Below are 27,477 nucleotides of genomic sequence, written 5' to 3'. Positions count from 1 at the left end.
ACAATGTAGAAAATGAACTGTACAACTTGTGGGCAGGGACAGGAAGAAAAACTGAGTGAGAACAAGGGAAGTGGTGGCACTGTTTCAAAAGAAACTCATTACATTATTTACGTAAATATAACCTCTCTAGACATCACTTTTACAATAAAAATTTAAAAATAAGACTTATTCTCATTAACTTACATAATTGTAGCCTCTATATATCACCTTTACTATACATATGTATATGGGGAGAAAGTGAGAGAGATAGAGAGTGAGAGAGAGAGGTGGAGCTGTCATTCAAGTGATAGAATTCTACTCGAGCAAAAAGCAGCTAAGGTACAACACCTAGCCTGGATTTCCAGTCCCAGGACCCAAACAATCAAATCACCTATACTTACGTTATTATATTAGGAAAATGGACAAAAATGGTTATTAAACCATTTTGATAAAATTAGCATTTTTCTTGTCTGGCTTGCTGTAATTCATTTGGATGTGCATTTTCTTTCTCTGTTTCATTCTATTTTTAATCTTGAACAAACATGCTAGTGATTTGTATCTTTTAAGTCAATGATGACAAATGTCAGTAAAATGTGTTTTCAAGCAATACTGAAGGCCTTGCATTCTGTTTGGCTACAGTAATTGTGCCAGAGCAAACAACTGTGACAGCAGCTGATAGGGTGCCTAAAATGCCTCAAAAGCTTTTTGCACTACTTTGTTTTCTCTATAAAAATAATCTTATAAATAACACAAGAAGTGTGGATAAGCATGAGATAAATTTTGTAGAAAGCTATAAATTATTATCTTTACAAAAAAGTAATATCACTTATTAAAGTGTATTATTTTTAAAGATTTTATCAATGCTGATTTTACATATTTCAAATGTCATGTTTAACAAACAAGTATAAACATACTAATTCAAAGATTATACATTATCAATTAGTTCTCTTATTCCAAACAGTGACAGTTAATTTCTTTCTATGTAAAAACTAGCATCAATATACGTTTAATAGCAACTTGATATTGTTTTCACTTACTTTTGGAACTATTGACACATGAGCACACAGTTATCCAATTTCTTGTACCCACAAAGCCACCCAATACTCTGATAATTTGACATATGAAAATTTCTCATGTATCTCCTTATTTATCATGTAAAAGGTTGTTTCTACTTTCTTAAGCAGTTAAAATTGTGCTGCAGTACGTACTCTTACATTTCTATCATGTACTTCAAAGAGTATTTCTGTTGGACAAATATACATTAAGACATAAACATGCTGAATGGCACAACTTGCAGGAAAAGAGTTAGGTGAATATGGTTCATGGTTTAGAAATGCTCAGAAACTCCAGGTTAGAATTCTAATCTTACCTTTGTTGCCAAAGATTTCAATTTGCGCAATAGTGACTGTTTATTAGAATATACAATTTCTTCTTCATTATCTTCTCCTTCCATAATAGCACAACTGTCTGCAGCTGGGAGCTCACATTCCTTTGAATTAGTTGTCATTATTAGTTTGGAATATTTGTACTCCAGTCTAGGCAGCAAATAGATAAATTAATAGGACCTTTATACTAATAATAAATTAGTACTCACTACAGGTGGTCTTATGCTAGCTCTTAAAATTGTCTTAAAATGAATTGCCCTTCTGATATATTGTATATATCTTTATTTGGTTATTTGAAATAGGATAGGGAAGGGGAAAAAATAAGATGAGGGGCGGGGATGGGAGAGGGAAATGGAGTCCAAGACATGAGAAAGGGTATCAATGTTTGTGAAGTAATGCACCTTCTACCTGGTAACTATAATATAAACCTTCTATTAATTATAATAAAATATGGAAAAAATTAATTGCCCTACCAACAACATATTTACCCCACTTGTCGCCAGATATATAATAATTATCAATTGTCTACATAAAACATTTCCTAATGTCCCAGGATGTCATAGAATCCGTTCAATGTAGTCCATTTTATCATTTAATTCACAGGGACTAATTTGTTTAATTAGGAAGATTTTTTAAAGGCTTAAGGCCTGAATGTTTCCTTAATTTATTAATATGTAGATATCAACTCACTATTATTACATTTTCTAGAGTTTACATCATAATAATAACAATATCAAACTGGTGATTTGGTTTTCACTAAGTTAAACGTTAACATAATTCAGATATTTCAGTTGTCCCTACATATTGGAGTGTAAATTCTCCACCAGCCTGGGATAAAATCATAGTAAATTAAATTCAGACTATGTAACAGATCAATACATATTCAGATATTAGACTCAAGACTCAACCCATTCTTGGAGTCTCAGAGTGTAAATGTGATATTTCCTTATAATATATAGTCCATGTTCTCACAAATACCTTCCCACAAGAAATTTTAAAAAAGAAAAGATGGAGGAAAAAAGACTTCATGATATCATAAAAAGAAAAACACACTCAAAGTAATTCCACTTTCCACTCTCATCTCCAGTGCCGAGGTAAGTTGTAATCTCCAGTTTTCTTTATTTTTTTTAATAAATGAGTCTAAATCTGTAAAGTCTGATATCCTATGCATTTTCTATTACTTAAGTGATAATCATCCCTCTGCTTGCTTTTCTAAAGGCCTTTCCTGTAACTCCTTCACTGGAAGAAGTCTCTTGTGGTTATGAAATGATCTACCGGATATAGTAATTAGCCTAAAATGTTCAAAGTATAAACAAAACCTCCAGTTTGTATGTGATCATTACAATAAGATTTACTTACTTCTGATTTTTCTTCCAGAAGTAGCAAGTGAGAGCCACCAGCAAAACAGCTGTGAAAGCTCCCACACCTGCTCCTACTTTGAGCCAAAAGTCAACTGTTTCACACGTTGACAACTTTTTCTCAGGCAAAGCAATCCCTTTGGTGCACCATTTAGGTTCATTCCATACATATAGAGTTTCCTTATCAAAAACAAATAGGAAAAAAAGGAGGATTAGATTCACTTGTTAAAGCTAGATTTCTTATTGGGCCAACTTCTATAGAAGATTTGTAATCCTTATTCATAGTAGGCATAGAAGATTCTTCCAAATTAATGTAATAAAATCTCTAGAAAGAAGGGAGTATATGAAGACATAATAATTGAAAAGATAAAGACATAAATTGTCACATCAGAGAAGCTCACTGTATAGTGAAGCTGTTGAATAAACAGGACTTTCTGGAATCATCTCATGCTGCTTTCCTTAAATTTTGATAATTCCTGAGTTCTTAATCATGTCTTTGAATGAAAGTTTAGATTTCTTTTTTGCCAGTCCTAGGGCTTGAACTAAGGGCTTGGGCACTGTCCTTGAGCTTTCTTAAGGCTAATGCTCTACCACTGGAGCCACAGCAAGACTTCTGGCATTTTTTTTTTCTTTAAAACTTTTACACTTTTTTTTCTTTTTCTTTTTTTTTCTTTTTTTTATTGTAATTAGTAAAAGGGTTACATGATATTTGCCAGATAGAAGGTGCATTAATTCACATACATTGATACCCTTTCACATGTCTTGGTACATTTTTTGTGTATGTGGTACCAAGGAATCCAATCCAGGGCTTCATACATGCTAGGCAAGCACTCTACCACTAAGACACACTCCCAGCCCCAGAATTTTTTTTAAATTTTATTGTTGGGGTAATGTATAGAGGGGTTACAATTATATTTGTCAGGTAGTAGGTGCATTACTTCTCACACACTGATACCCCTTCTCATGTTTTTGTCCCTGTTTTCAGATTTTTTTTAACTAACATTAATTGGAATGTATTTCACTCATACATCTTGGACACAATGATCCAACAAGCCACTTCCCTGAGTAGAGCAGATAGAACCTGACTCCAGGCTATATTGGTTTCACCAGGCCTGATATGAAAATAGACAAACAGATCATACCCACATGCCAAAACATGGCGGACATCATGCCGGGTCACCCCTACCTACCTAGAACAGGAATTCTTGTCTTCCCAAAGTGGGTGACTAAATTCCTTTAGGGCAATGTTTTCCAAATACCAAATTACAATTAACCAGTAACCAATTAAAGTCAGTCTCCTGGGTTTTGAATAGAAATTTTTGGAATAAATAGAACAAGAGTTCAATGTGCGGCTCCTTGTCCAATTCAACAGGCAGTGATCCATAGGAATTTGCATACATATTAAATGCAATGACATTAAATGACCCAGAACTCTGTAAAAGGACATTAGCGGTTGAATTGGTTTGAAGTCCATGACAACTGTAACATTTTCGTAGAGCAAATGAATTTTGTTTAAGATAGGTCACAGTTTTATAAGAATGATGAGGTGGGAAATGAAGAAGCATATTCAAATTCAGTTGTTGTATCTCTAAGTATAAATGATGACAATGCAGAGAAACGTGTCAACTCTAGTCAGAAAATGTTGAATGCCTTCAAAGTACATTCTACCAAGAAAATAAAAGAAATTGTGCAAGATTTTGTTTGACTTTAACATATGTGTACTGCCCAAAAGGAAAAAATCTAATCCCTAGTGACTACTTTCTAAACATCTTTAAACATTAAAATGGAACAGATACTAGTAAACCTAGAATGTTTAATTTTCAGTAGGTTCCTTAAACGCTAGCAAAAAGAAAAAAAATCAAGCGACTGAAAAAAATTCTTACTCACTCTATTCCTGAGAAAGCCTTATCTGATCATCTGACCACATATCTTTGGAAACAAAAAAAAAATGGCTAACACAGCATTTGAAAGATTAACTCCCCCAGCACACAGGCATATTACCCCTGCAGGTTGGCAAAAGATTAAGATAAATTTGATGATAAGTTTAAAATGTCTCTCTCAGTGATAATGCAGTATCATTTTGGATCTTTAGGATTTCATGACTTTAGCTATAATGCTTAATATTCACTTGAAATCCAGTATAGATTTTGGGATCCAATGGAATAAGAAAACTTTCATTGCAAGTTACATAAGTCTGTTTCTATAAGCCATCCCCAGGGGACTTTACTTTTACAGATGTAACTTCATACACCTCTGTGTTTCACATATTTTTAGAATTAGGGAAAGTAAAAATCCTGTCAATAGAAAGGGAAAATGTATAAAAAGGCTCAGAAAAGAGGAAGATTTTAAAAAGTAAATAGACCTATTGCAATATGTTGCAACAACTATTTTTTTCAGCCATGAGGTTTGAGTTTCCCCCCCAAAAAAACATGCTTGCTCATTGATACAATGGGAAACACAGGAAAATTTTTCATTTTAATATGACATCTATGTAGATGAGTGTGAGTCTTACCTGAAAACCTCTCTTACAGGCTCCTTCAATCTCGTGAAAGTCATGCTCTGTGCACAACGGGCAAGCCTCCACGCTTTCCCACAGGAAGTAGAATGTACATCCATCACAGGTACCTGCTGGACATTTGCTAAAATGAAAAAAAGTAGCAGGTTTTATAATATATTCGATCTGTTTATATCAACACTTGAGGCAAAAAGCAGACGTTAACCACAAAATCATCCCTGAAGGTTTCTTGGTGGCCATGATCTCAAATATCTATTATAGTTACCAGGATTTAGTGAGGCAAAATGAGAACAAAAAGCAAATAAACTACTATAAACAAATATAATGGTAGGATATTACAGGAGGGAGGGGTCACACTTGCTGGAGCTCCAGAACAGGGCAGTGAGTAAGTGCTTACAGTCAGGAATAGGTGTTGAAGTGTCTCCAGTGATAGGAAGTTGTAGTTTCTGTTGAAAGTAACCTACTTAGAGGAGGCACTTGAGTGACAGAATGACACATAGAGGCTAGAGGAAAAAATATCATAAAACTTTCTAACACAAACAAACCAGCAAACCAAATCATCTGGGAGTTGGTGGCTCATGCCTGTAATCCTAACTACTCAAGAGGCTGAGATCTGAAGATTACAGCTAGAATCATCCCAGGAAGGGAAGTCTATGAGACACCTATCTCTAATTTTAAAATATTCCAAAGGAAAAAAACATCAAAGTAGAGCTCTGGCTCAAGTGGTACAGCACAAAAGAACAAAACAAGCTCAGGAGCAGTGCTCAAGTCCTGAGTTCAAGGCCAGGAACAGCAAGCACACACACACACACACACACAATTCTAATGTAAACAAACCCACAAATCAATTATCAGGTCAACATACAGCCCACTGGTACAAATGATTTTGCTACCTTGGTTTTCTAGTCTGATGCTGGCACATGGTAAGAAGTTTCCTGGAAGCCACACATCAGGGAGGGCCTGAAGGGAGATTTCGTTGAAATACTGCATTCTGGAGGCTCATTACATCAATGTGCCTCTTTCAATTTAAAGGCAGAGAAACACAGCATGGCTCAAAATTAGCTTGCTTTCACTGGATACAGATTCCTCACTGATTAAAGCCAGAAGCTATTTGGAAAGTTTCTAGTGAAAAGAGCTGTTTTGTTCATGAATTCATTAACACTAGAACAATGTCGTATTCACTTGTTGACCATACTTCCAGCTCACTTCAGTCAAGCTATGTAAATATAGGTTTCTCCTGACAAACTTCTTCAGACACAAAATGCTGAGGATCAAAAATCACTCTTATCTAAAGTTCTAACTATAAATGCATGGGGGGTGGTGACATGGGGCTTGAACTCAGCCTGGGCGCTATCCCTGAGCTCTTCAACTCAAGGTTACTGCCCTACCCCACTAATTCATTTTTAATGCTACATAGTCTGAAGCCATATTTTTCAGTCCACTAACAAAAATCCATTTTTAACAAAATACATTATTGACACTCTAAAATATAAAACTAAAAAGATACCCCTGACCTGACAAATGTAACTGTAACCACTCTATACATTACTCTGACAATAAAATACAATTGAAAAAAAAAACTAATGTGTCTTTGAATTGACCTATTTTCACCTGCCAATCATTGCAAAGTAGGTGTGCTGTAGTGTACAGGGGTCAGATGTAAATAATAGCAACCATTTTTCTGACAGAAGACCTGTGGAGGTGTTTTTGTCTGAGCTAAGAATAACAGCAAAAGGTGGTCCTGAAAATAGTTTAACGTTTAATCTTTTGTGATTTAGTTTTAGAAAGGAAGACATAAGCCAAGTGCTGGTAACTGACACATGTAATCCTAGCTACTCAGGAGGCTGAGACCTGAAGATTATGAGTTCAAAGATAGCCCAGGCAGGAAAGTGTATGAAACATATCTCCAATTAACTACCAGAAAATCATAAGTGGAATTGTAGCTCCAAGTAGTAGAGCAAAAGAGCTCATAGACAGTATCAGGCCCTGAATTCAAGACCCACATCTACAAAAAAAAAGGTAATAAATATTTTTAGACTAAGAAAGAGGTTTAAAAAGGAAAGAAGATAAATTCCATGTCGGAGAACATACTATCTCTACTCTCTACCTTGTAGATTAGTCATAGCAACTCCAAGTAATTCTTAAAGTATTAGGTAGTTGACAAAAGTATCTCCAAAAATTAATTACTATTTGCATAAAAATGATTTACTACCTTAAAGATAATTGTATTTTGTGTTCACTTGATAGAAAAAAAAATCTCATAATGACTGATTGTTGTCCTTAACATATTATGCTATCTCTCATTTCTTTGGCTGTCCCTTGGTTTTCTCGTATTGTTACAGTATTTTACCTTGCTATCTGATATATTGTATATATGTTTATTTGGTTATTTGAAATAGGATAGGGAAAGGGGGAAATCAAGATGAGGGGCAGGGGTGAGAGGAGGGAAATGGGGACTAAGACATTAGAAAGGGTATCAATGTTTGTGAAGTAATGCACCTTCAATCTGGTGAATATAATGTAACCCTTCTATTAATTACAATAAAAAATATATGAGGGCCGGGAGTTTGGCCTACTGGTAGAGTGCTTGCCTAGCATGCACAAAGACCCGGGTTCGATTCCTTGGTACGACATACACACAAAAAAGCTGGAAGTGGTGTTGAGGCTCAAGTGGTAGAGCTCTAGCCTTGAAAATGTCCAAGGACAGTGTTCAGGCCCTGAACTCAAGTCCAGGACTGGCAAAAAAAAAAAAATTCTACTTCCAAGCCATTTTCTCCTTTTTTTTTTTTTTTTTTTACAAAATATCCATAGCTGGGTGCAGTGGCTCATGCCTGTAATCCTAGCTACTCAGGAGGCTGAGATCTGAGGACTGTGATTCAAAACCAGGCCAGGCACTAACGAAGGTGACAGTCTTATCTCCAATTAATCACTAGAAAATGGGAAGTGGGGCTGTGGCTCAAGGGGTAGGATGGTAGCCTTGAGCTGAAGAGCTCAGGGATGATGCCCAATCCCAGATTTCAAGCCTTATGACCCCCCAAATACACATATATATACATATATACAAATATATATTACAATATTTTGTAAATATTACAAATGTATTTTTACAAAATATATTTTTGTCAATTGTTTTGCTAAGTGACAAGTCCTGTGTAGAATTACTTAAGATAATAATAAAAAGAAAAAATTCAAAAGGCCTAAAAATGAAGCAGGGTGTGGTGGTTCACACCTCTAATTTTCATTTGTCAAAACTGTATACCAACCATATTGTCTACACAGAGTAGATGTAATGGATTAAATAAGTGAACAATTTTGCAAAGTTTAAAGCACTGCAAAAACATAAAAGACTCTTAATGGTGTATATCACTTTCTAGAGAACTGATAGAAGACATGCATCAAAAAAATGAAAAGATTGGTGTAATTTATAAGGCTGTCATTAAATGTCAAAACACCACAGTGATTCAGTACTGTACTTTGTAGATTTCACTTTTTAAAAGATACTTGCATTAAAAGGAGTTTAGAATCAATTCCTTTGTTCTTTGAACCTCAGGAGTCATTTAAAATGTGGCACATCCAAAGTTGATTCTTTGTTATAAATATGTTTCCATTTGAATCAAGCTTTCCCTATGAAGCAAGGATGTATGAAGCAGTAATAATTTCAGTAGCTCTCCCTTATAAAATTAAAATGATGAAGAAAAATGCACCAGAGAAAAAAATAATTTATTTTACCAAATCAGAAGATAAAAGTTAATAGAAAAAAAGAACCATGCATTATTGCCAAATATTTGATGTTTTTCCCTTGACTACGTATGCCACCACATAGCCACCATTTCTATTGCCCTCTTACCATTAAAGCTAGAATACAGAGGTGCCACAATTTGCATTTCTTTTATATTCTTTGGGTTACTCAATTATCACAGAAACTAGTGACCAAATTCACAGAGATCACATGATTCATGGTGTGCAAGGCTGGGTTCTTTAGGATAACCACTTGTGCTAGAAATTCTAGGCAGGCAATGAGCAATGGGAAGGGTAACTGTGTAGATGCTGAGGAGACTTCCCAGCTCCCTCACTTGGCTTCTGATATTGTCTTATGAACTAGGCTGGCATAATGATAATGGAGGAACTCCATATGGAGGAATCCATGTGTGGATCTCAAATTACCAAATCAGACTCATTTGTTGGGGATATTACTAAACAGATCACCAAACTATTTGAATTTTCCTTTAATGAATTGTCTTTTCTAAAGCAGAATAGACTTAGTTAATATCACAAACTCACAGGGAAGAATCTCTTCTTACAACCTAATACTCTATCATTAATTATTTTATAGTTTATAAGACAATGTAAATTTATTTGCCAAAGTATTATCAGAATTCAAAGCTGAAAAATAGTAATAATCTAGATTGTCAGCACTTTTTTTTATTCTTCTCAAACATTTTCAGGAAACTGGGGGGAAAGGCCAATCTTGGGTTCCTAGATGTGATGCCAATGTATCATTGTCACATGAGGCTTTTGTGGGCTTACTGGAACCTTATGTCAGGGTGTTCAGACCATCACCCTGTAGGTGGTGCTATCTCTAATGGGCCATTGGTGATTTCTATTAATTTTAACACACAGGAAACTTCACCTTTCTCAGCTGAAGATGTCTTTTCATGGGAAGAAACTCTTTTTGTGTAAGATCCAGAAAACACCACTGTTCTCTATTTCAGTTTTCCTTGTAGAAGTTGAAGTCATTTATGAATGTGTCTTCATCTATCAAACTGCTATAACAAAATGCACTAAACTGAGTAACCTAAAAACAGCAAGAACATGTCTCATATTTCTAGAGGCTAGAAATCCAAGATAAAGATGCTAACAGATTAATTGTTGAGTGAGGACATTTTCTCTGCTCCATAGATGTTGCTTATCTTGCTGTGTCTCCCACAGCAGTGAGGTCTATATAACTCTCTGGGTTCCCTGAGATAAGCCCACTCCTTCCATTAAGACTGGCAGGATTCTCATGACTTCATAACCCTCATAGTCACTGCCTTCTAATACCAGTATCTTGGTTTTAGCATTAAATGTCATTATAACAAATGAATTTGGAAAAATGCCCATATTCAGACCCCAACCACCTGATTTTGAACATACTTCATAAAACTAGGAATATAAAGTTATACTTATCTCCTGCAAGAACATCCTTTCTAACTCTGCCAAATTGAATTAATATAAGTCAGCATCTGACTACGATTTAAACAGGGAAGTGACACTGTGGTACTAGCCTTGAGCTAAAGAGCTCAGGGACAGTGCCAGGCCCAGAGTTCAAGCCCCACAATAAGAGGGAAAAACAGAAGATTTGCACAGATAAAATTAACTCATATTACCCAGTTTTCATTCATCTGCATAATCTTTATCTTCTAAAGAAGATAAAAAGATGGTATCTTCCTAATTTTAAAATTGATCCTAATACTTTGTGTTTTGTAATACTGTTATGTCATCTGTTAAAGTTACTTATTAGCTTTTATTATAGCATCAGCTAGTCCATATTAGACATCTTCCCATTGACAGCTTTTAGTGATTTATGTGTGTTCAAGATGCTCTTATATGTTCTACAAATATATTTGGTTTTAACATTTTAAGTTCTATTGCCTTTTTAATTTATCAGGCACAAATTCTGATGTCTGTGAACCTATCCAAAATATTATATAGAGAAAAAATAACAAAGAGCTCATTTAATCATTCTTCTCTGACTCCTAACAATTTAAAAATGGATAAACATTTTTGCTATATTTCTACAAATATAATATTAAATTCTACCAAATACTATATTATGATCCAATAAATCTAAATCAGAGCCTGTGTTATAAACTCCTGGTGTGTTTAAACCATGAACACTATCAAGACAGAACTGTAAAACGTCTCTCGTGGGAAACAGTATTTTCAGAGGTCACACTGATAATAAATTTGGGATTTGAAGAGTTTTAGGCAAAACAATTTTAGTCTGACTTATGAACTACTCAAACAGCTAAACATAAATTTGCAAGAGAGAAAGAGACAGAGGCAGGTGACGCTTTTAACTTTAATTCATAGAATTCATAAAGACAGCCTGATTGGGGATTGTTACTCATTTAAAAGAAGGCATGAATAACTTATTGGTCAGCTGAGTTATCACCTATGATAAGTGCACAATTCACCTCTACTTAGTGTGCTTTTTTGCAAAACTCTGTTCATGATGAATTAGAGGGCAGAAATGGCAAAAAGAAAAGGCAAGATGGCATGAAAAGAACAAGAAACATTAGAAAATCTTTCCATCTTGACTTTGCTATTACATGTCTTTGCACCCCAGGGCCTCAAGGCTTCCCGCTGTGAAATGAGTGGGTTTAACTCAAGGACCTCACAGATATTGCTACCATGTTATTGTCAGAGTCAAAATGATTCCCTTGCCTGCTTTCTAACAGTCTTTAACATAACCTTCATGCTAGCTAAAATCCCTCATATTTTTTACTCTTTGGATAGACCACATTATTCCAAATGAGCAAAATGTTTACCCACTCCTCTATCTACCTAAGATTTTGACTAGAGATTGATGAATCTTGGTGGGGGGGTCTGTTTATTAGCAGCTTTTTGTGTGAGCAGTTTATTCTCTGCCCAAGGAACACATTTCACTAAAAATAGCTCAAGTCCTCCAGTTGTTAGATTTCACCTGCAACAGACACACTATACTGATACATTTTCATCTAAAATGTCTCACACCCTCCAGAATTGTGAAATTAGAAACCACATATATCTGCCAGACCAAACAGACAGGTTGTCATTTGCAACTGTAGAAAAGTAGGCAGCTCCCTCCCTCAAGTTCACATAGAACATGGGAAAAAATACATATTTCCCTTTTCTCTCATCTCTTCTTAAGATATCATTTTCCACAGGATAAGGGTCTTTGGGTAGTTTCCCAGGACACCAGGTTCCAGAGCCCCAACCCAAATTACTATTGAAGAAATCACAAATTTTGGACAAGAAGGAGAATTCCTAAGGGTTGCATCCTTACATTGCCCTTCTCTCCCTAGGACTCCTTGGTCAATAAAAGGCTCTCAAAGCCTCACAGTCTGATTAACATCTTTCTCTCTTACAGCTCTCCCCCAAATGCAAAACAAGTCACTTCAAAAGTATCTTGAGAAATCTGGCTATGTCAACATTTCTTTCCTATTAGCAGAAAACAATCTCCAGTCGGGCCTGCAGCTATTTTTTGAATCTAATTATTTTAGGACAAGCTGCTATGTGTCATGTTCTGGTCCCAGAGCTCCCCCTTGTGCCCTGATGGGAAATTGAGTCAACTGAAAAATTAAAGGTCATTTGGACTGCAGCGATTCATACACTTCAACTAGCATCTCAATTCCAATTAAATTTTTATCAAGATACACAGGAAGGATATATCCTGAAGACTATGATAGTTTGGCTTAGTTATTTTAGAACAAATCTGCTGGAGAATCTTAGGGAAAATAGGAATAAGTAAAACTATAGACTATCAGTTAATATGCATCATAATTGACATGCTTTTTATAAAATATTCCTATGCACAACAACAAGATATTCTGTAAATTTAAGATATCAACTTTAAAAATAGACACCCAAAGTTATTCTGCTGCAGATGATCTTGAAAAACTCTGACAAGGAGTGTGAAGTTTCCTAAGAGACAAAGATTGCCAGAGGTCACAAAGAGAAGCTTAACATTTTTCTCCGCATGAGGAAAAACTCAGTTGCCATTTAAACTCATGAAACTGTTTTCACAAAATGAGTCTTGGAGGAGGGACTAGACAGGCTGGAAGAGAATGATGGGAGGAACGACTGTGATCAAGATGTACTGGATGAACTGCAAAAAATGAAATAAAATAGTTTTATTCCCTTGGTTGCTGTTATATTTTTCTGTAGCTTTGGTCTTCTTGGTAAGTTTATTTGTTTGGGGGATGGACAAGGGGAGCACAGAAGTGGAGGGACAAAGTGTGAACAAATGTAGCAGTGACATTCACTAGGCATTGTTGAAAATGAACTATTCAACTTGCTGGGGGCAGGGGAGGTCAGGATGGATAAACTAGAAGAGAGCAGAGAAAAGGTGACATTGTTCAAAAGGAAATATACCCTTCCCTGACCTAAATGACTATAGCACCATTGTACAACACCTTTATTCTAAGAATAAGCAAAGAAACATTGAAGTTAAGTGGACAGGTTAAATTGTAACTTCCTTGTAGAGTCTTTTGACGTTTAGAAAAAAGGACTCTGAAAAATAAAATTCAAACTTTACTTGGATGAGTCCTGCAGTGATTTGTTTTCCAAAGGTCAGGCCTCATAGTAAATGAGTACCACCTTTAGTCAGAGACGTGGAAAGAGGTGCAGAGTCATCAAGGTAAATTCTAATGAATCCTGGAAGGTCAGATAAAAACCCTCAACTCAGGGACACCTGAGTTGAGCACCTGAACTCAAAGCTACCATAGGATTATCAGAGATTGAGGAAGAATCTGTGTTTTTGTTGCTAGAATCTTTGAACATGTCTTTTTTATAAAGATGGAGTGTTTGGCTGCCTGGATTCTGGCTCAGAGATTGGTGGGAGAATCCTCTGGTGTTCAAAAGCATCTGTTTCTTCCTGTTCCTCTCATTGCTATCTATTACTTTTTATTCTGGAATCACATTGTTCTCTCACTTTGAATAGGTAAAGAGAAAAACTAATTCATAGATCTATGTGACCCAGAGAAAAGCAGTTGGTGAGAAGTGAGTGCTACGGTGACTTTACACCCCCAAAATACTGAAAATACTGTGATACCACTGGAGATATTTTTTAGGATACACAAATCCTTTAAGCCACATTCAGACTAGAAGTTTCAATCCATACATAAGATGAAGGAGATATATCAAAATCCCTCAATGGTTACTGCAAAACTAGTAAAACCAAAGAAAATCAGTGCCTTTGCACTTTGATGGAGGAAAATATGTAAACCAATCTAGGATCAAAGGGAATCTTAATCCTAGTAAGATTAAAATTAATCTACATACTGAATAAGAAGAAATTAAAATCAGAAGACATTCAAATGTCCCTCATGCCATGAAAGCAGCCTTTAATTTGACGGTTTCTTGAAGACAGAAAATTGCTTATATTCTCTTAGTGTACTTCCTTAAAGTAGACTATATTAATCATATAAAAAGAGCTAGTGCCTCAGTGCCAATCAGTCTACTGAACTGAATTAGATTCCATAGGTCAGGTTTACCTTAATGGGTCTGCTACCGCTAGTCAGTAACCTGAAGAATTGGATATGAATCCTCCAAATTTCACCCAGATTTGTCTAAACTTCTACCTAAGGAAGTTTCTACTCCAGCCCTCAAGGCAACTGGAGGCTAAAGAGTCAGAATATGTCACCTATACTTTCAAGAAAGTTAGCGACTCAAGGCAAATGGAACAAAGAAGCATCATGAAATATTCTGGGAAGAATTAAGTTTGGGTGAGACCTATTCTGACGCTCAGTGCTTCTCCACATCCCTACAACAAACACTGACAGGTTCTCTTGTTATGCTTTTTTTTTTTACTAAGGAATATATCTTTACATAGTAGTAGTCTAAAGAATTCTACTTAGAAAACAAAACATGGATGTGGAATAATAATCCCAAAGAAAAATAATACCTGGGGACTGAAATCACACCTGCTCCAGATTTAGTAGGATTACACCTCATTTTCACAGCAGTTGATCGACCATTAATGCAAGATGTTGTAGTTGTAGAAGACCTATTATAAAACAAGCGATGTTTAAAAAAGACAGTTATGGTATAGATTAAGGACAAAAATATGTGTATAACTTCTCTCATGTTCTAGGAGCAAGTGAAAATGTATTAAAGTTCACTAATTTAGAATTTTCATGCAAAGTTAACAGTATCCCCAGGTAAGGCTTTACTCAAAGTTTCTAGAAAAATGAGTATGATTTTAGCCAAAATTATAATCAATTTATTTTTAAGCAACAGATATCACTTCTACTTAGCCTAATATAAGAATCAAAGGACATTACTGCCAAGACAATTAACTAGAGTCTTTTAATTGCCTAATTTCAAAGAATAAACATTTTAAAATATATATTGAGAGAATTTATATCAGGCTTTCAAAATATACTATGTTTCTTTTTACTAAGTCATTTAATGGTCAACATTTTCTGTTTCTGTTTTGTTGGGGGGAGGGGGTTGTGATAGTACTTGAATTCATGGGTTCATACTCTCACTGAGGTATTCCAGGAATGGCCCTAAAACTTGCAATAACTGATAAGTGCTATAAAGCTAGAGATAAGTGAAGATAACAGTCTTTTAATTTTTGTCTGCTCAGGCTAGCACTGAAATGTGATTCTCAGATCTTAGTTTTCTAAGTAGCTAGAACTGGTAACGGCCCTTTTTAATTCATTATTAAACACAAGATACTATGCTAAGCACCTAGAGGTCACATCTTATATCTTTCTTGCCACTAGTGCTTCCAATACAAAATGACAGATAAAATTCATGGTCAAGGGAAGCAGCACCTTTACTTACCTATAAAAGAAATGCACATCTGGTATCTGGCTTGGTGAAACTGGAAACATATCTTCCCTTATATTAATGTTTTCCAAAGTGGTTTCAACAGTCACTCCTAAATGATATTTAAAAAGAAACAATTAATGGGGGGAGGGAAATGGGGACAAAAACATAAGAAAGAGTAGAAATGTTTGTGAAGTGATGCACCTTCTATCTGGTGAATATAATGTAATATTTCTATTAATTTCAATAAAAAATATTTTAAAAAGAAACAAGAACTATGAAAAAATTAGATTTTTTCAGTCTTTGTAGCTGAGTAGAAAATAGCTTCACTTTGATGACTATCATTTCCAAAGAAATGAATTAAATCAATACAAATGGTATAAAATAATAAGAAAATTTTCAAAACTCTCCAGAACACAAAGGTATTCTTCCACCTTGTAATTTAGCTTCAGTAATTTTACCTCTCTGGATCTTATTTCTGTGTAAAATGCAAGTGGCAATTTAGATGGTGTTTAATTTCCCTTCCAGTCCCACTATTTCAAAGGTGTACTATTTAAGATTGTTATCTTCTGCTGAGTTTTGTCAAACAAGATGGATTACTTTGATAATTCAATGAAGCAGATTTTGTTGTTTACAATCATTACACACATTTCACAAGGCAGAAAGAAAGAAAGAAAGAAAGAAAGAAAGAAAGAAAGGAAAGAAAAGAATGAAGAAAAGAAACAGAGAGAGAGAGAGAGAAAGAAAGAGAACTCTGCAGTCAAGTATAATGATGCATGCACACTGGTTCCAGTACATGGGCAGATGGGGTGGGCAGATGCCTTGATATAGAGAGTCAATAAACATGAACATGTGAGGGGAAAGGAAATTTCTCTAATAATTTCTATATAGTAACACTCAAACTTTTTTGATCTAAAGAAAAAAACAAGGATGAAATTTTTTATATTTATTACAGAAAAAAATGATAGTAGATTCTGAGCACAAGTCCAGTAACTGACCTTGGTGCTGAAATGTGAAGTTAAATTCTTCTGGGGTTTGAAGTAACAGTTTTCAAATCTAGCTGCACATTAGAATCATTTATGTTAAAACCATAGATGCCAGAATCCCCCAGATTCCTTTGATTCTAATGAACCTGATTTCTAAGAGTCACTAGAGACCTAGATTCTTCTTAAAATTTTACCTTCCAATACCACAGACAGAGATAAGCTCTTAAAACTTTACCTTGGAGCCTGGAACAGAGCCTAGTGGTAAATTGCTCCCTTTGTATGCACAAAGCCCTAGGTTCAATTCCTTAGTACTACAGACACAGGAAAAAGCTGGAAATGGCACTGTGGCTCAAGTGGCAGAGCATTAGCCTTGAGCAAAGAGTGCACAAGGACATTGCCCAGACCCTGAGTTCAAGCCCCAGGACTGGAATACACACACACACACACACACACACACACACACACACACACACATCTACATATATATATAGATATTGATATGTATATACCTTTCAGGTATATAGATATAGATATGTATATTACCTTTCAGGACCACAAATAGAAGTGAGGTCATGAAAATAAAACTCAGCACCTCATCTTTTCTAACAGCTCATTTCTGAACATGGCTGATAAAACTAGAAACACACACTATGACATGGATTTATATTGTGTTTATTTACTGTTCTTACTTCAAAAATTGCTTTTCACTTCAAAACTTGCTTTGTGTCTTAAAGTCCTAGAAAAGCCACTGTAAGGTACAGATGATCAGAAAATATATCATAGATGAATTAAAGCCTAACTTCATAATCTTCATGGCATCTCTGAGATGATCAACAAACACCATGCATGCAGTCTTCTAAACTACTTTACAGAGGCCCCTTGAAATTATATGCAGGCCTTCATCATTTATAGGCACACATATTATTGCTACCATAATATTAAAATAAATACATGCACATTTACATTAGCCATGCTCAACTCACCTAAAAATACATCTGCCAAAATTATGGATTGAGAGGACAGAGCTGCTCGGAAACCCTTACTTTCAGATGGAATAATAGTCGACTGGCATACAAATGCTCCAACCAAATTTATGTAATCATCTGACCCTGTAACCATTTCCTTTACAGTGAAGTCGGATATGTTATTGGTACAGAGTGCCATCTTCTTCCCCTAAGGAAAAAAGTCACAAGTGAGAAGGTTTCACCAAGCATCCGTCGCTAAACTCAATCTCAGCAAATAAGGACCCCTAGTAAAGATGTGGTACTTTACCATAGAGATCCTGATTACACTGACCTGGAATGAGGCCCAGGCATTGGCACTTCCTAAAGGCTCTCATAGTTATTCTAATGTTCTTCCTGGACTGACTCACTGCAATTATTCCAGATGCATTCATCCTCCACTACATGCACCATTCATTTTAGATGAAAGCCAGACAACTCTATGAAACTCCATGAACTTTTCATCTATGAAAAGTTCAAATCAAAGAATAACATTCAAAGAAGCCAGCAAAGTACTGCTTCATAGGCCTAAATGTACAGAAAAGTTGAAGACTGAAGAAAGTCTAAAAGCCATGCTATTAGGAATAGCAGACTTCTAAACAGTAGTTAGCACTCTCCTTATTCACCTACTCTTAGAGTTAATGATATGGATAGACATGTTTACTTACACAGTAAAATGAAGACTTCAGCATTTAACTTTTGAAATCAGTACAGGTTAATTGAAAGATATAATTTATACAATACAGAAGACCACTTAAATAATATGTTTAAATATACTATAGGCTCACTGCAAAAAACTACACCCTGCTCCATCATTTCTATAAATAAATGTGAACACAAATGGGTAAGCAATTTAAGTATCTTAGAGTATGCATACATGAGCATCAGGTATAAAGATTTCTCTGCTTAATGTAACTTGCAACCCAAGTCTACAAATGTTTCCCCCCCCCATAGGCCTTCTCATCAAAATACAAATATACTTTAAATATACTTTTGTTGAATCCAATACAAATCATGGAAAGCAGCAGAATAAGGAGATTAGGAAAAGAAGGAAATAACAGACCAAAAGTAAACAAATGGGAATAAAAAGAAAAAAGACAAAGAAAAACAAAGGATCCAGGAGAGAAAAATAATCACAAAAGTAGAAAGAGGTTGAAAATGTGAAAATAATGGAAGTGACCTCATTTGCTACCTCATGAAAGTATCTTTCACATGGGTATTTACTTCTGAATGGACTGAGGGACCAACCAATCCAGTGAATATGTACGATCACCACATGTGCCACAGGACAAGACAAATGCACACCAGATAGAATTCTTAGACCTTTCACTGGAAATCTGTAGTAATCATGTCTCATTTTATTTTCTTTGAACAAGTCTGGCTCAGATACCATCATGTGAACAATTGACTACATAATCATTTATACAAAGAGAGACATGGAAGAAATGCTTGATTATATTTTCCCATGTCTGTAAAAATATTGGACATACAGCTCTTTAACTCTCTCATTAACAGTATCAACATCCTACTTGTCCCTACTCTGAAAATGAGTATCTCATTACTTGTTCACAGAGCCTACCCTAGCAATTAACATTTGTCCCTATATACTTCCTTTCCTTTGGACAAAAATTCTCTTGCATGTCTTTTTAAAGCACCAAGTGAACAATGTCAGTTGAATAGTCAACTGTCGGTACAAACATGACTGGATGAGGTGACGTCCAAAGAACTTGTAAGAACTCATCGTGAGTGGTGTCTGAGGGTTTTCCTGGAAAATACGAGTCTCTACTGGTGGGCTGGGTAGAGATGTAGGCAGCATTCAGTCGCTGGGGATTCTGAAAGAACTAACCAGCAAAGGGGAGCCATCCCGCACTGCTGGAGCTGGGCCACTGTTCTACCAGAGACACCAAAATGCCAGATTCTCACACTCTGAGTCTCCAGGACTTATACCAATAGTGTCTCAGTTTCTCAGACCCTCAACTTCAGGCTGAGAAACCATTGGCTATTCCAGTCTGTGGCCTATGGACTTAGACTGGGCCATACAACAAGTATCTCAAGGTCCCCAGCTCACACACAGCTTGCAATAGGAATTCTCAGCCTTGATAATCAGTTGCAGCAATTCACCTAACAAAGTCCTTCTGATATGTATGAAATATATAGCATATGCTGTACCTATGTGGCATAAAAGAGATATATATACCATTTATCTCAAATATACTCTATATCATCTATATCATACACATAAGGATTTATTACTTCTTATCCCTCTAGAGAACCCTAACAAATACAATACACAGCAGTGAAACTTTTCTCAAGTCACAACTGGTAAAAGAGGTGACCGACCCAAATGCATTGTACTCATAAATTGACATACTGAGTTGCAAACTGCTTGTGCAATTACTTACAGATGTGTTTTTTAAATTTGGTAACCTTGCCAAGCCTAACACACTTATAGCCCACTTCCTATGAAAGATTTAAAAAAAAAAAGTCCTCAATGCACTTAACACTACAGCTCCAAGCACTGCTGTTCAGATAATTGCATAAGTCCTATAAAAACTAAAGTTTCTCCTGGTAGACGAATTGTCAATGTGATAGGAACTAACAGAGGGTTTTAAAACAATGCTTGGCTCTTAAAATTGGATATTAGTTCGCATAGTGATAGTATTGATCCATCAACACAGAAAATATCTACTCAGAGCTGCCATATAACTCTATCATACCTTGATAACTAAGAACTCACCTCATGCCCACATAAACTGATATTGAAGAAATGGAAGTATTTTGTTCCTTTGGAGGTGAAGCTGGGACCATTCATTAAAGAGCCCACACTGCTGAGATTGCTGAAGTCATAGTGCAAACTCTGGTTCTCTTTTTCATGGTAGAAAAAGCAATCACTGTAACAAACTGAGTGATCCTTTATTTAAAGATAAAGAAACAATATTGCAGGAAATGATTAACTGCTACTGAAAGTGTATTTCAGAATATCTTAAGGAAAAGTTTTCAAAATTTGTCTTATCACTCTAATATAGAGGATTTCTAAACTAGATTTTTCTAGGCAAAGTTCAGAGGCTTCAGAATTTTTAAGTATTAAGTATTTCTAAAAAATAGTAAATATTCCCTGTGGTGCTAGCTTTTGCAGCACTAATAAAAAAATTCTCATTTACCCACAACACAGCATTAATCATTGCTTTTAAATTGTTGGGAGATATGCTCACTGCTTCTCCGCTAATTCCTATAGCTAGCCTATAGAAGGAGTTCACTTGTCCCATGTTGACAATACACAAGATAATAATTTGTAATAGTTTAGAGAGGAATTCTTTTTTAAAAAAAATTATTTTCAGAGCCGGGAGTTTGGCCAAGTGGTAGAGTGCTTGCCTTGCATGCACGAAGACCCAGGTTCAATTCCTCGGTACCACATACATAGAAAAAAAGCCGGAAATAGTGCTGAGGCTCAAGTGGTAGAGCTCTAGCTTTGCGAAAGTCCAAGGACAGTGCTCAGGCCCTGAGCTCAAGCCCAGGACTGGCAAAAAAAATTATTTTCAGGGTAATGTATAGAGGGGTTACAGTTACATTAGCCAGGTAGTAGGTGCGTTACTTCTCACACATTTATATCCCTTCTCAGGTTTTTGTCTTGGAAGAAGAATTCTTATTGTAATGACCTTCTTTATAATCTGAGTCCCTCATAATTAGCCTTTCATAGCATATAGTCAGTACACAATAAATGTAAGAGAATTTACATTGTTTTTTTTTTTCAGAATAGCAACATCAAGCTCCTGGAGAATAATGTACTTCATGAGGATAACTAAAATAAAGATAGATCCACTTACCTGAGTGCTTTTACTTCCAGGCCCACAGGGAATACAAGCTTCCTTGCCATAGACCTGATGTATGGACAGGTAGGTATCTGGTGGACACTCTTTGCACTGGTTTATTTCTTTCTCAATGTAGTGGCCTGGGGGGCAGGGGACACACGATGAACCCAACTGTTCAGATCCAAGGGCACAGGCACGGCAGGAAGAGGCCACCCCATCAACTGCATTAGTGGCAGTGATAGAATAAATCTTCACCATATCATTGATGAACCGTCTATTCTAAAAGGAAGAGCAGAAAGTAATGACTTCTGCCTTGGAGCCAAAAGAATATTATGAAATTTCACAACTGGCAATAAGCATGTCAGAAAAGTACAAAGTGCAGCACATTTCTCGACTTTACATTTGGAAGATCTGTTTTATTTTAAAAGAGGAGCATTGTCTTTCATCGCTGTTTAGTATGCAGAGTTGAAAAGCCTTGGACTAGAAACTAGAAAGTCTTGGAAGATGGTGCTTCTTTGGCTCACACACTTATTGTGCAATACTTATACTATGTTATGTTTCTAGCACCACTTTCTTGAGCCTTTTCTTTCTTCTCTAGCCTTTTCCTAAGCCTCCACCCATCCAAAAAATTTTTTACCTCTACTGAAAGGGTGTAGAAAAGAAAGCAAAATTCTGGGTCTCACTGTGTTTTTGCTACTTGTAACACTCTCATTAATTAAGATGTACTTTATAATCAGGCAATGGATATCACTCCAGTAATTCTAAGTGTTTTCAGACTACATAATGCTTTTGTCTAGGCAAATATAAAAAGAAGGTAATGAAATGGTAAGTTTTCATCCTGTGCTTGATCTCTCTAAATGGTCTTTTGAATCCTCTCAGTGAACAATTGGGATCAAGCAATGAGTTCCCCACTAAAGTTCTGAAGAAAGAAGAGAGAATCAACTGTTTGCTGCCATAGCAACAAAAGCACTTCTCAACAAAAGATTTGCCTTTTTGCCTTGTTTTCATGTTAGGAAGATCAGGTCTATAGAGGACTGCACAAGTAACAGCCCTGATACTACTGAAACATACAATGGAATTTACTTAAAGGAGTACCAAGGCTATTCTAATAAGAAGAGTGGAATTTAAAAAACTGAAATGATTCTCTCTAACAATACATCTGAATGCATTTTCTAAAAAGAGGTATTACTATAAAGGAAAAAAAAAGACAGCACCTGTGATGATGCCTAGACAAATGTCAGATGAACAAGATGAAGAATAAAGTTATTGACTTATTCAAGGTCTCAGGAAGATTTAAATACAAGTTTTCTAATTGCCAAAATATTAAATTTTCTCTTAAACTTTGATGTTTATATTTATACAGAGTTCAGAATAACTCAAACACATATTATATCATGATATTCAATTTATGCATTATGATTCTTCGAAAATGAGTTTTTATATCTCTCCATTACATAATCAAATGCCTGATTCCACATCAATTAAAAAAAAGCTGTTTGCTTTGGATTCCAGTAATTACTATGTCTATAACTCCACAAATGGGCATAATCATTGTATTTTACTAGATAGATAGATAGATAGATAGATAGATAGATAGATAGATAGATTGATTTTTGAACTTACATCTTGGCCTTGATTTGTTCTCTGGAATGCCCATGTAAATGTAAATGTTGCATTCTTGAAGATGATATGAGTGTATGCTTGCTTCTCTTTGGTTCCACCCCATGACTCCACTACATTGGTACTTTTTCTATTAATATCCTAAAACAGTGGGGGAGAAATAAATGCAAATAAAGCACAGTCAGTATTAATCTACATCTATATATATTGCAAATATGTGTTTGTGTTTCAACACTGTAGAGATTGTGATTATCTGCTGTGCATGTAACACTATAACTTTCAAAACTCCTCTCAAGTCTGAACAAGCTCCTATATCTTCAGGAATACAACATATCAACGAAAGTGTCAATATCATTTAAAAGTTGTCTCAAACCAGAGTGTATTTAAGGGTTAGGTTTGCTTAGTGTTGTATGTCCATGTGTGATCCTAGCTTGGGAAGTACACATAGAAGAAGACATATAATTCCTCAAAGTCCTCAAAGAAAATTTGTAGCATTCTCATCAAGGGAATCAGCCTTCCAGTCTGTGCCCTCACCTAGAAATCATAAATTCCCCTGAACTTGCAACATAAGGTTGCAAGGTTCATCAAAATGCAAGCTAACCAGAATGTTGCTCTTAATATCCATGAAAAACTCACCAGCTCCTATATGAATTCAACAAGCTTTGATTTATGTGTTATTTTATTTCTAATAAGCCTGGTCTAAGATTTCATATATAGATTTTAGACATTCCCATCAATATGCTGTCATTCACATAGATACAAAGAATATATAATAATCGAAGCAAATAATGCAATAACCTCTAACTCATTTAAAATCAAAGCTATCCTTGAGTACGTTAACTGGTCTTCTGTGCAGAAACATTAACAGATGACTTAAGAACCTGGATGGGTTCCTATAGATATTTGGATGTTAGCAATAGTGTGCCACGAGCTAAAAACATGTCTCCTCCTTCTCCTCTATAATATTAACATATGCATCTAATCCACTATTACCTAATCAGATACTCTATAAGGGACATCTTGACTTCACATCACTGATAAAAATAATGGAAAATTCTTATCATAATTACAGAATCCCATGACCAAATAACCAAATAGTCACATTTACATCTAAAACCCAGCTCAGAATGTACAATGTTTCACTAAACAGCAATATTCTAGGTTATAATAAATGGAATTCAGTATATTACTACAAATCATAGTAGCTAACATTTTTAAAGTATTATGGAACATTGAAAGAATTTTTATGTTATTTGATATTATCTCAGGAGAGGATAAAGAAAATGATCATGCTGTGCTACAAGCTCAAATCTCTGGAATATTTTTACAAAAATAAAAATGTTTTGCAAAAATAGATAAATAATGTGGATAAGGAATGGTGGCCCATTCCCATGCCTCAAGGCTTTTAAAATACACATTGCTGTATCCGATTTACAGAATACCTCTATATTCTGATGCAAGAAACAGGAAGCATGTTGGAATCATAAATGAGGTCATAGAACAACTGGAACCATGAACAAAACCAAAAGGTAAAAGAAAAAAGCAGAAAGCTTCAGGCAGAGTTTGAACTCACTGAAGCCCACTTCCAGGAAGTGCATCCTGTAAAGTGTTTCCAGCCTGGTCTGACTGGAAGTCATACTTTCCCAACCATGTAATTCTCAAAGTAACCATTCCCAGACATCACACACACACACACACACACACACACACACACACACACACACACACACACACACAGTGCTGAGCAGATCTGAAGGCATGTTCTTCCCTTCTGATTAGAGTATCAGGGCTTGAAGACAGGTAATGCAGTAGAACATTCAGAAAAAGACAAAGAAGAAAAATAAAGGATGAACACGAGGACCACTAATAACAAAAACCTACAAAACATACACATAACAGAAGAGATACACACTAAAAGCATAGAATATATACTGAACAGAAGGAAATATTGAATTTTTCCCCTCATATACAGAATCTAGACATTTTAAAACTTCAGAGAACTGAGTCTAAATATGTACTATTGGAAACTGGGCCAGGTAGGAAGAGAGAGTAAAAGATGAGAATGACGTGGGGAATGAATAGCATCTAAGTACATTATATTCATGTATGAAAATAGAATGAAGAAACCTATTAAAAATTGTTCTTAGGGGCTGGGAGTTTGGTCTAGTGGTAGAGTGCTTGCCTAGCATGCACAAAGACCCGGGTTCGATTCCTCAGTACCATATACATAGAAAAAGCCAGAAGTGGTGCGGCGGCTCAGGGTAGAATACTAGCCTTAAGGAAAGCCCAAGGACAGTGCTCAGGCCCTGAGCTCAAGCCCCGGGACTGGCAAAAAAAAATTGTTCTTAATGTACTATGTTATTTCTTCTGTTGCCCTTTGGTTAATCTCATATTGTTACTGTGTCTGACTTTGTTACCTTGTATATTGTATATATGTTTATTTGTTTATTCAAAATAGGAAAGGGAAGGGGGAGAACAAGATGATTGGGAGGGGGAGTAGGGAGAGAAATGGGGACTAAAACATGAGAAGGGGTATCAGTGTGTGAGAAGTACTGCATCTGCTATCCGGCAAATGTAACTAATCCCTGTATATATTACCCCAACAATACAAATTTTTTAATTAAAAATTTGTCTAAACAAGCTTGGCAATAATGGCTCACCCTTACAATCTCAGTTGCTCAAGAGGCTGACACCTAGAATATCATAGTTTGAAGTCAGCCCTGGCAGAAAAGCCTGTGGAGCTCTGTCTGCAATTAACCAGCAAAATGCCAGATGGGACATGTGTCTCAAGAGGTAGAGGACCAGCTGTGAGCAAGTAAACCAAGTGAAAGTACAAGGTCCTGAGTTCAAGCCATAGTATAAAGCATAAAATTTGTGTAAAAGAGGCAGAAAAGATAACATGAAATAAATAGAATGATTTTGATCAAATTACATATGCAGAACATAGGCTCAAGGTTTTCCCTCATTTGTCATAATCAGTAGAAACCTTGGGCTCTCCTAGCAGAGGTTTACAATAGAGCAAAACCTAGATACATAAGACCATATAGGATGATGCTAAATGAAAGGACCTCTAGGATAGAGAAACAAAAGCCATATAATGAGTGACTGTTGTCCTTAATGTACTATGTTACCTCTCATCTCTTTTGCTGTCCCTTGGTTATCTCATATTATTACAGTATTTCACATTGTTATCTGATATATTGTATGTATGCTTATTTGATTATTTGAAAGCAGATAGGGAAGGGGGAAAACAAGATGGGGGGTAAGGAGGGGAATGGGGATCAAAACAGGAGAAAGGGTATCAATGTTTGTGAAGTAATGTGCCTTCTATCTGGTGAATAGAATGTAACCCTTCTATTAATTACAATAAAAAATATATGAAAAAATACATATGCATATACAGCAATGAAATTTTTTCATACAATGAATACACACTAATTTAGTAAAACAAACACATCATTCATCCTCAGGATTGCCAACTCAATGCTTGCTTAATACAAATAGTTATATTTCATTTAAATTCCACATTCAAGAAGAGTATGGTGGGGTCCTGAAATTTTCATTCCTACTGCATTTTCAGATGATGATGAGGCTGCTACACCAGAGAATACACTTTAAAAAATTGTCTCTACCTCTATTATGTGAATATCTACTTGGGAGATAAGAGAAATCTGAATTTCCATAATAGCTCTACTAAGAGCTAATTTACTTTTGTTGTCAAGATGATGTACAAAAGGGTTTACAGTTACATACATAAGGTAGTGAGTACATTTCTTGTCAAACATTGTTGCCTGCTCCCTTGTTTCTTTCCTAGTCTTTTTTTTTTTTTGAACTGTTGTGGCACTTGAACTCTGGGCCTGGGCACTGTTCCTGATCTCTTCAGCTCAAGGCTCGCACTCTATACTTGAGCCACAGCACCACTTCCTCGCCTACTCTTTCAGAACAAAATAGTTTGCCTTTGTCTAAGCAGTAGCAGTCACAAATGAAATGCTAAAATTTTCACACAGCTCATCTATCAAGGAAGAATTTGTTAATGGGCTATTATCTAACTACTGAAAGATCATTGGTGAATACACAAAAGTGAAGAGCTATAAAGCCGCTATTAATAATATTAAGTGCACAACCTTCTAAAAATCTACATAAGGTCTCGGTGACATTGTGTTGTTAGTTTTCCTCAAGCTGGAAGTGGAAATTTAAATCACAGATAAAAATTCAAACTCTCATCTAAAGTATATCAACAGCTCAAAAAATTGAATCATTCCAAAACTAATCTCCAAAGTAAGAACTATCCCATTAAAAGATGGGC

At 35.7% G+C, this 27,477-nt stretch overlaps 1 protein-coding gene across 2 annotated transcripts in view; it reads right to left on the bottom strand.

Moving 5' to 3' along the window:
- The window catches only part of Elapor2 (endosome-lysosome associated apoptosis and autophagy regulator family member 2), a 153,379-nt gene that overhangs the window by 8,134 nt on the left and 117,768 nt on the right, over positions 1 to 27,477 (bottom strand). For both annotated transcript variants that reach the window (XM_090332884.1, XM_090332885.1), the window contains 9 exons: positions 23,175 to 23,312; positions 21,567 to 21,830; positions 20,480 to 20,653; positions 17,725 to 17,914; positions 15,771 to 15,867; positions 14,884 to 14,985; positions 5,235 to 5,361; positions 2,724 to 2,902; positions 1,349 to 1,514 (listed from right to left, as the gene is read on the bottom strand). In XM_090332884.1, the coding sequence (XP_090189010.1) occupies positions 1,349 to 1,514; positions 2,724 to 2,902; positions 5,235 to 5,361; positions 14,884 to 14,985; positions 15,771 to 15,867; positions 17,725 to 17,914; positions 20,480 to 20,653; positions 21,567 to 21,830; positions 23,175 to 23,312 (1,437 nt within the window). The remainder of the gene's footprint in view (positions 1 to 1,348; positions 1,515 to 2,723; positions 2,903 to 5,234; positions 5,362 to 14,883; positions 14,986 to 15,770; positions 15,868 to 17,724; positions 17,915 to 20,479; positions 20,654 to 21,566; positions 21,831 to 23,174; positions 23,313 to 27,477) is intronic.

This window comes from Megascapheus bottae, chromosome 5 (assembly GCF_031878675.1).
Source record: "Megascapheus bottae isolate mThoBot1 chromosome 5, mThoBot2.hap1, whole genome shotgun sequence".
In the NCBI taxonomy this organism is placed as follows: Eukaryota; Metazoa; Chordata; class Mammalia; order Rodentia; family Geomyidae; genus Megascapheus; species Megascapheus bottae.
The sequence above is the reverse complement of the archived record's forward strand: the minus strand, read 5'-3'. Positions and strand labels throughout refer to the sequence as shown.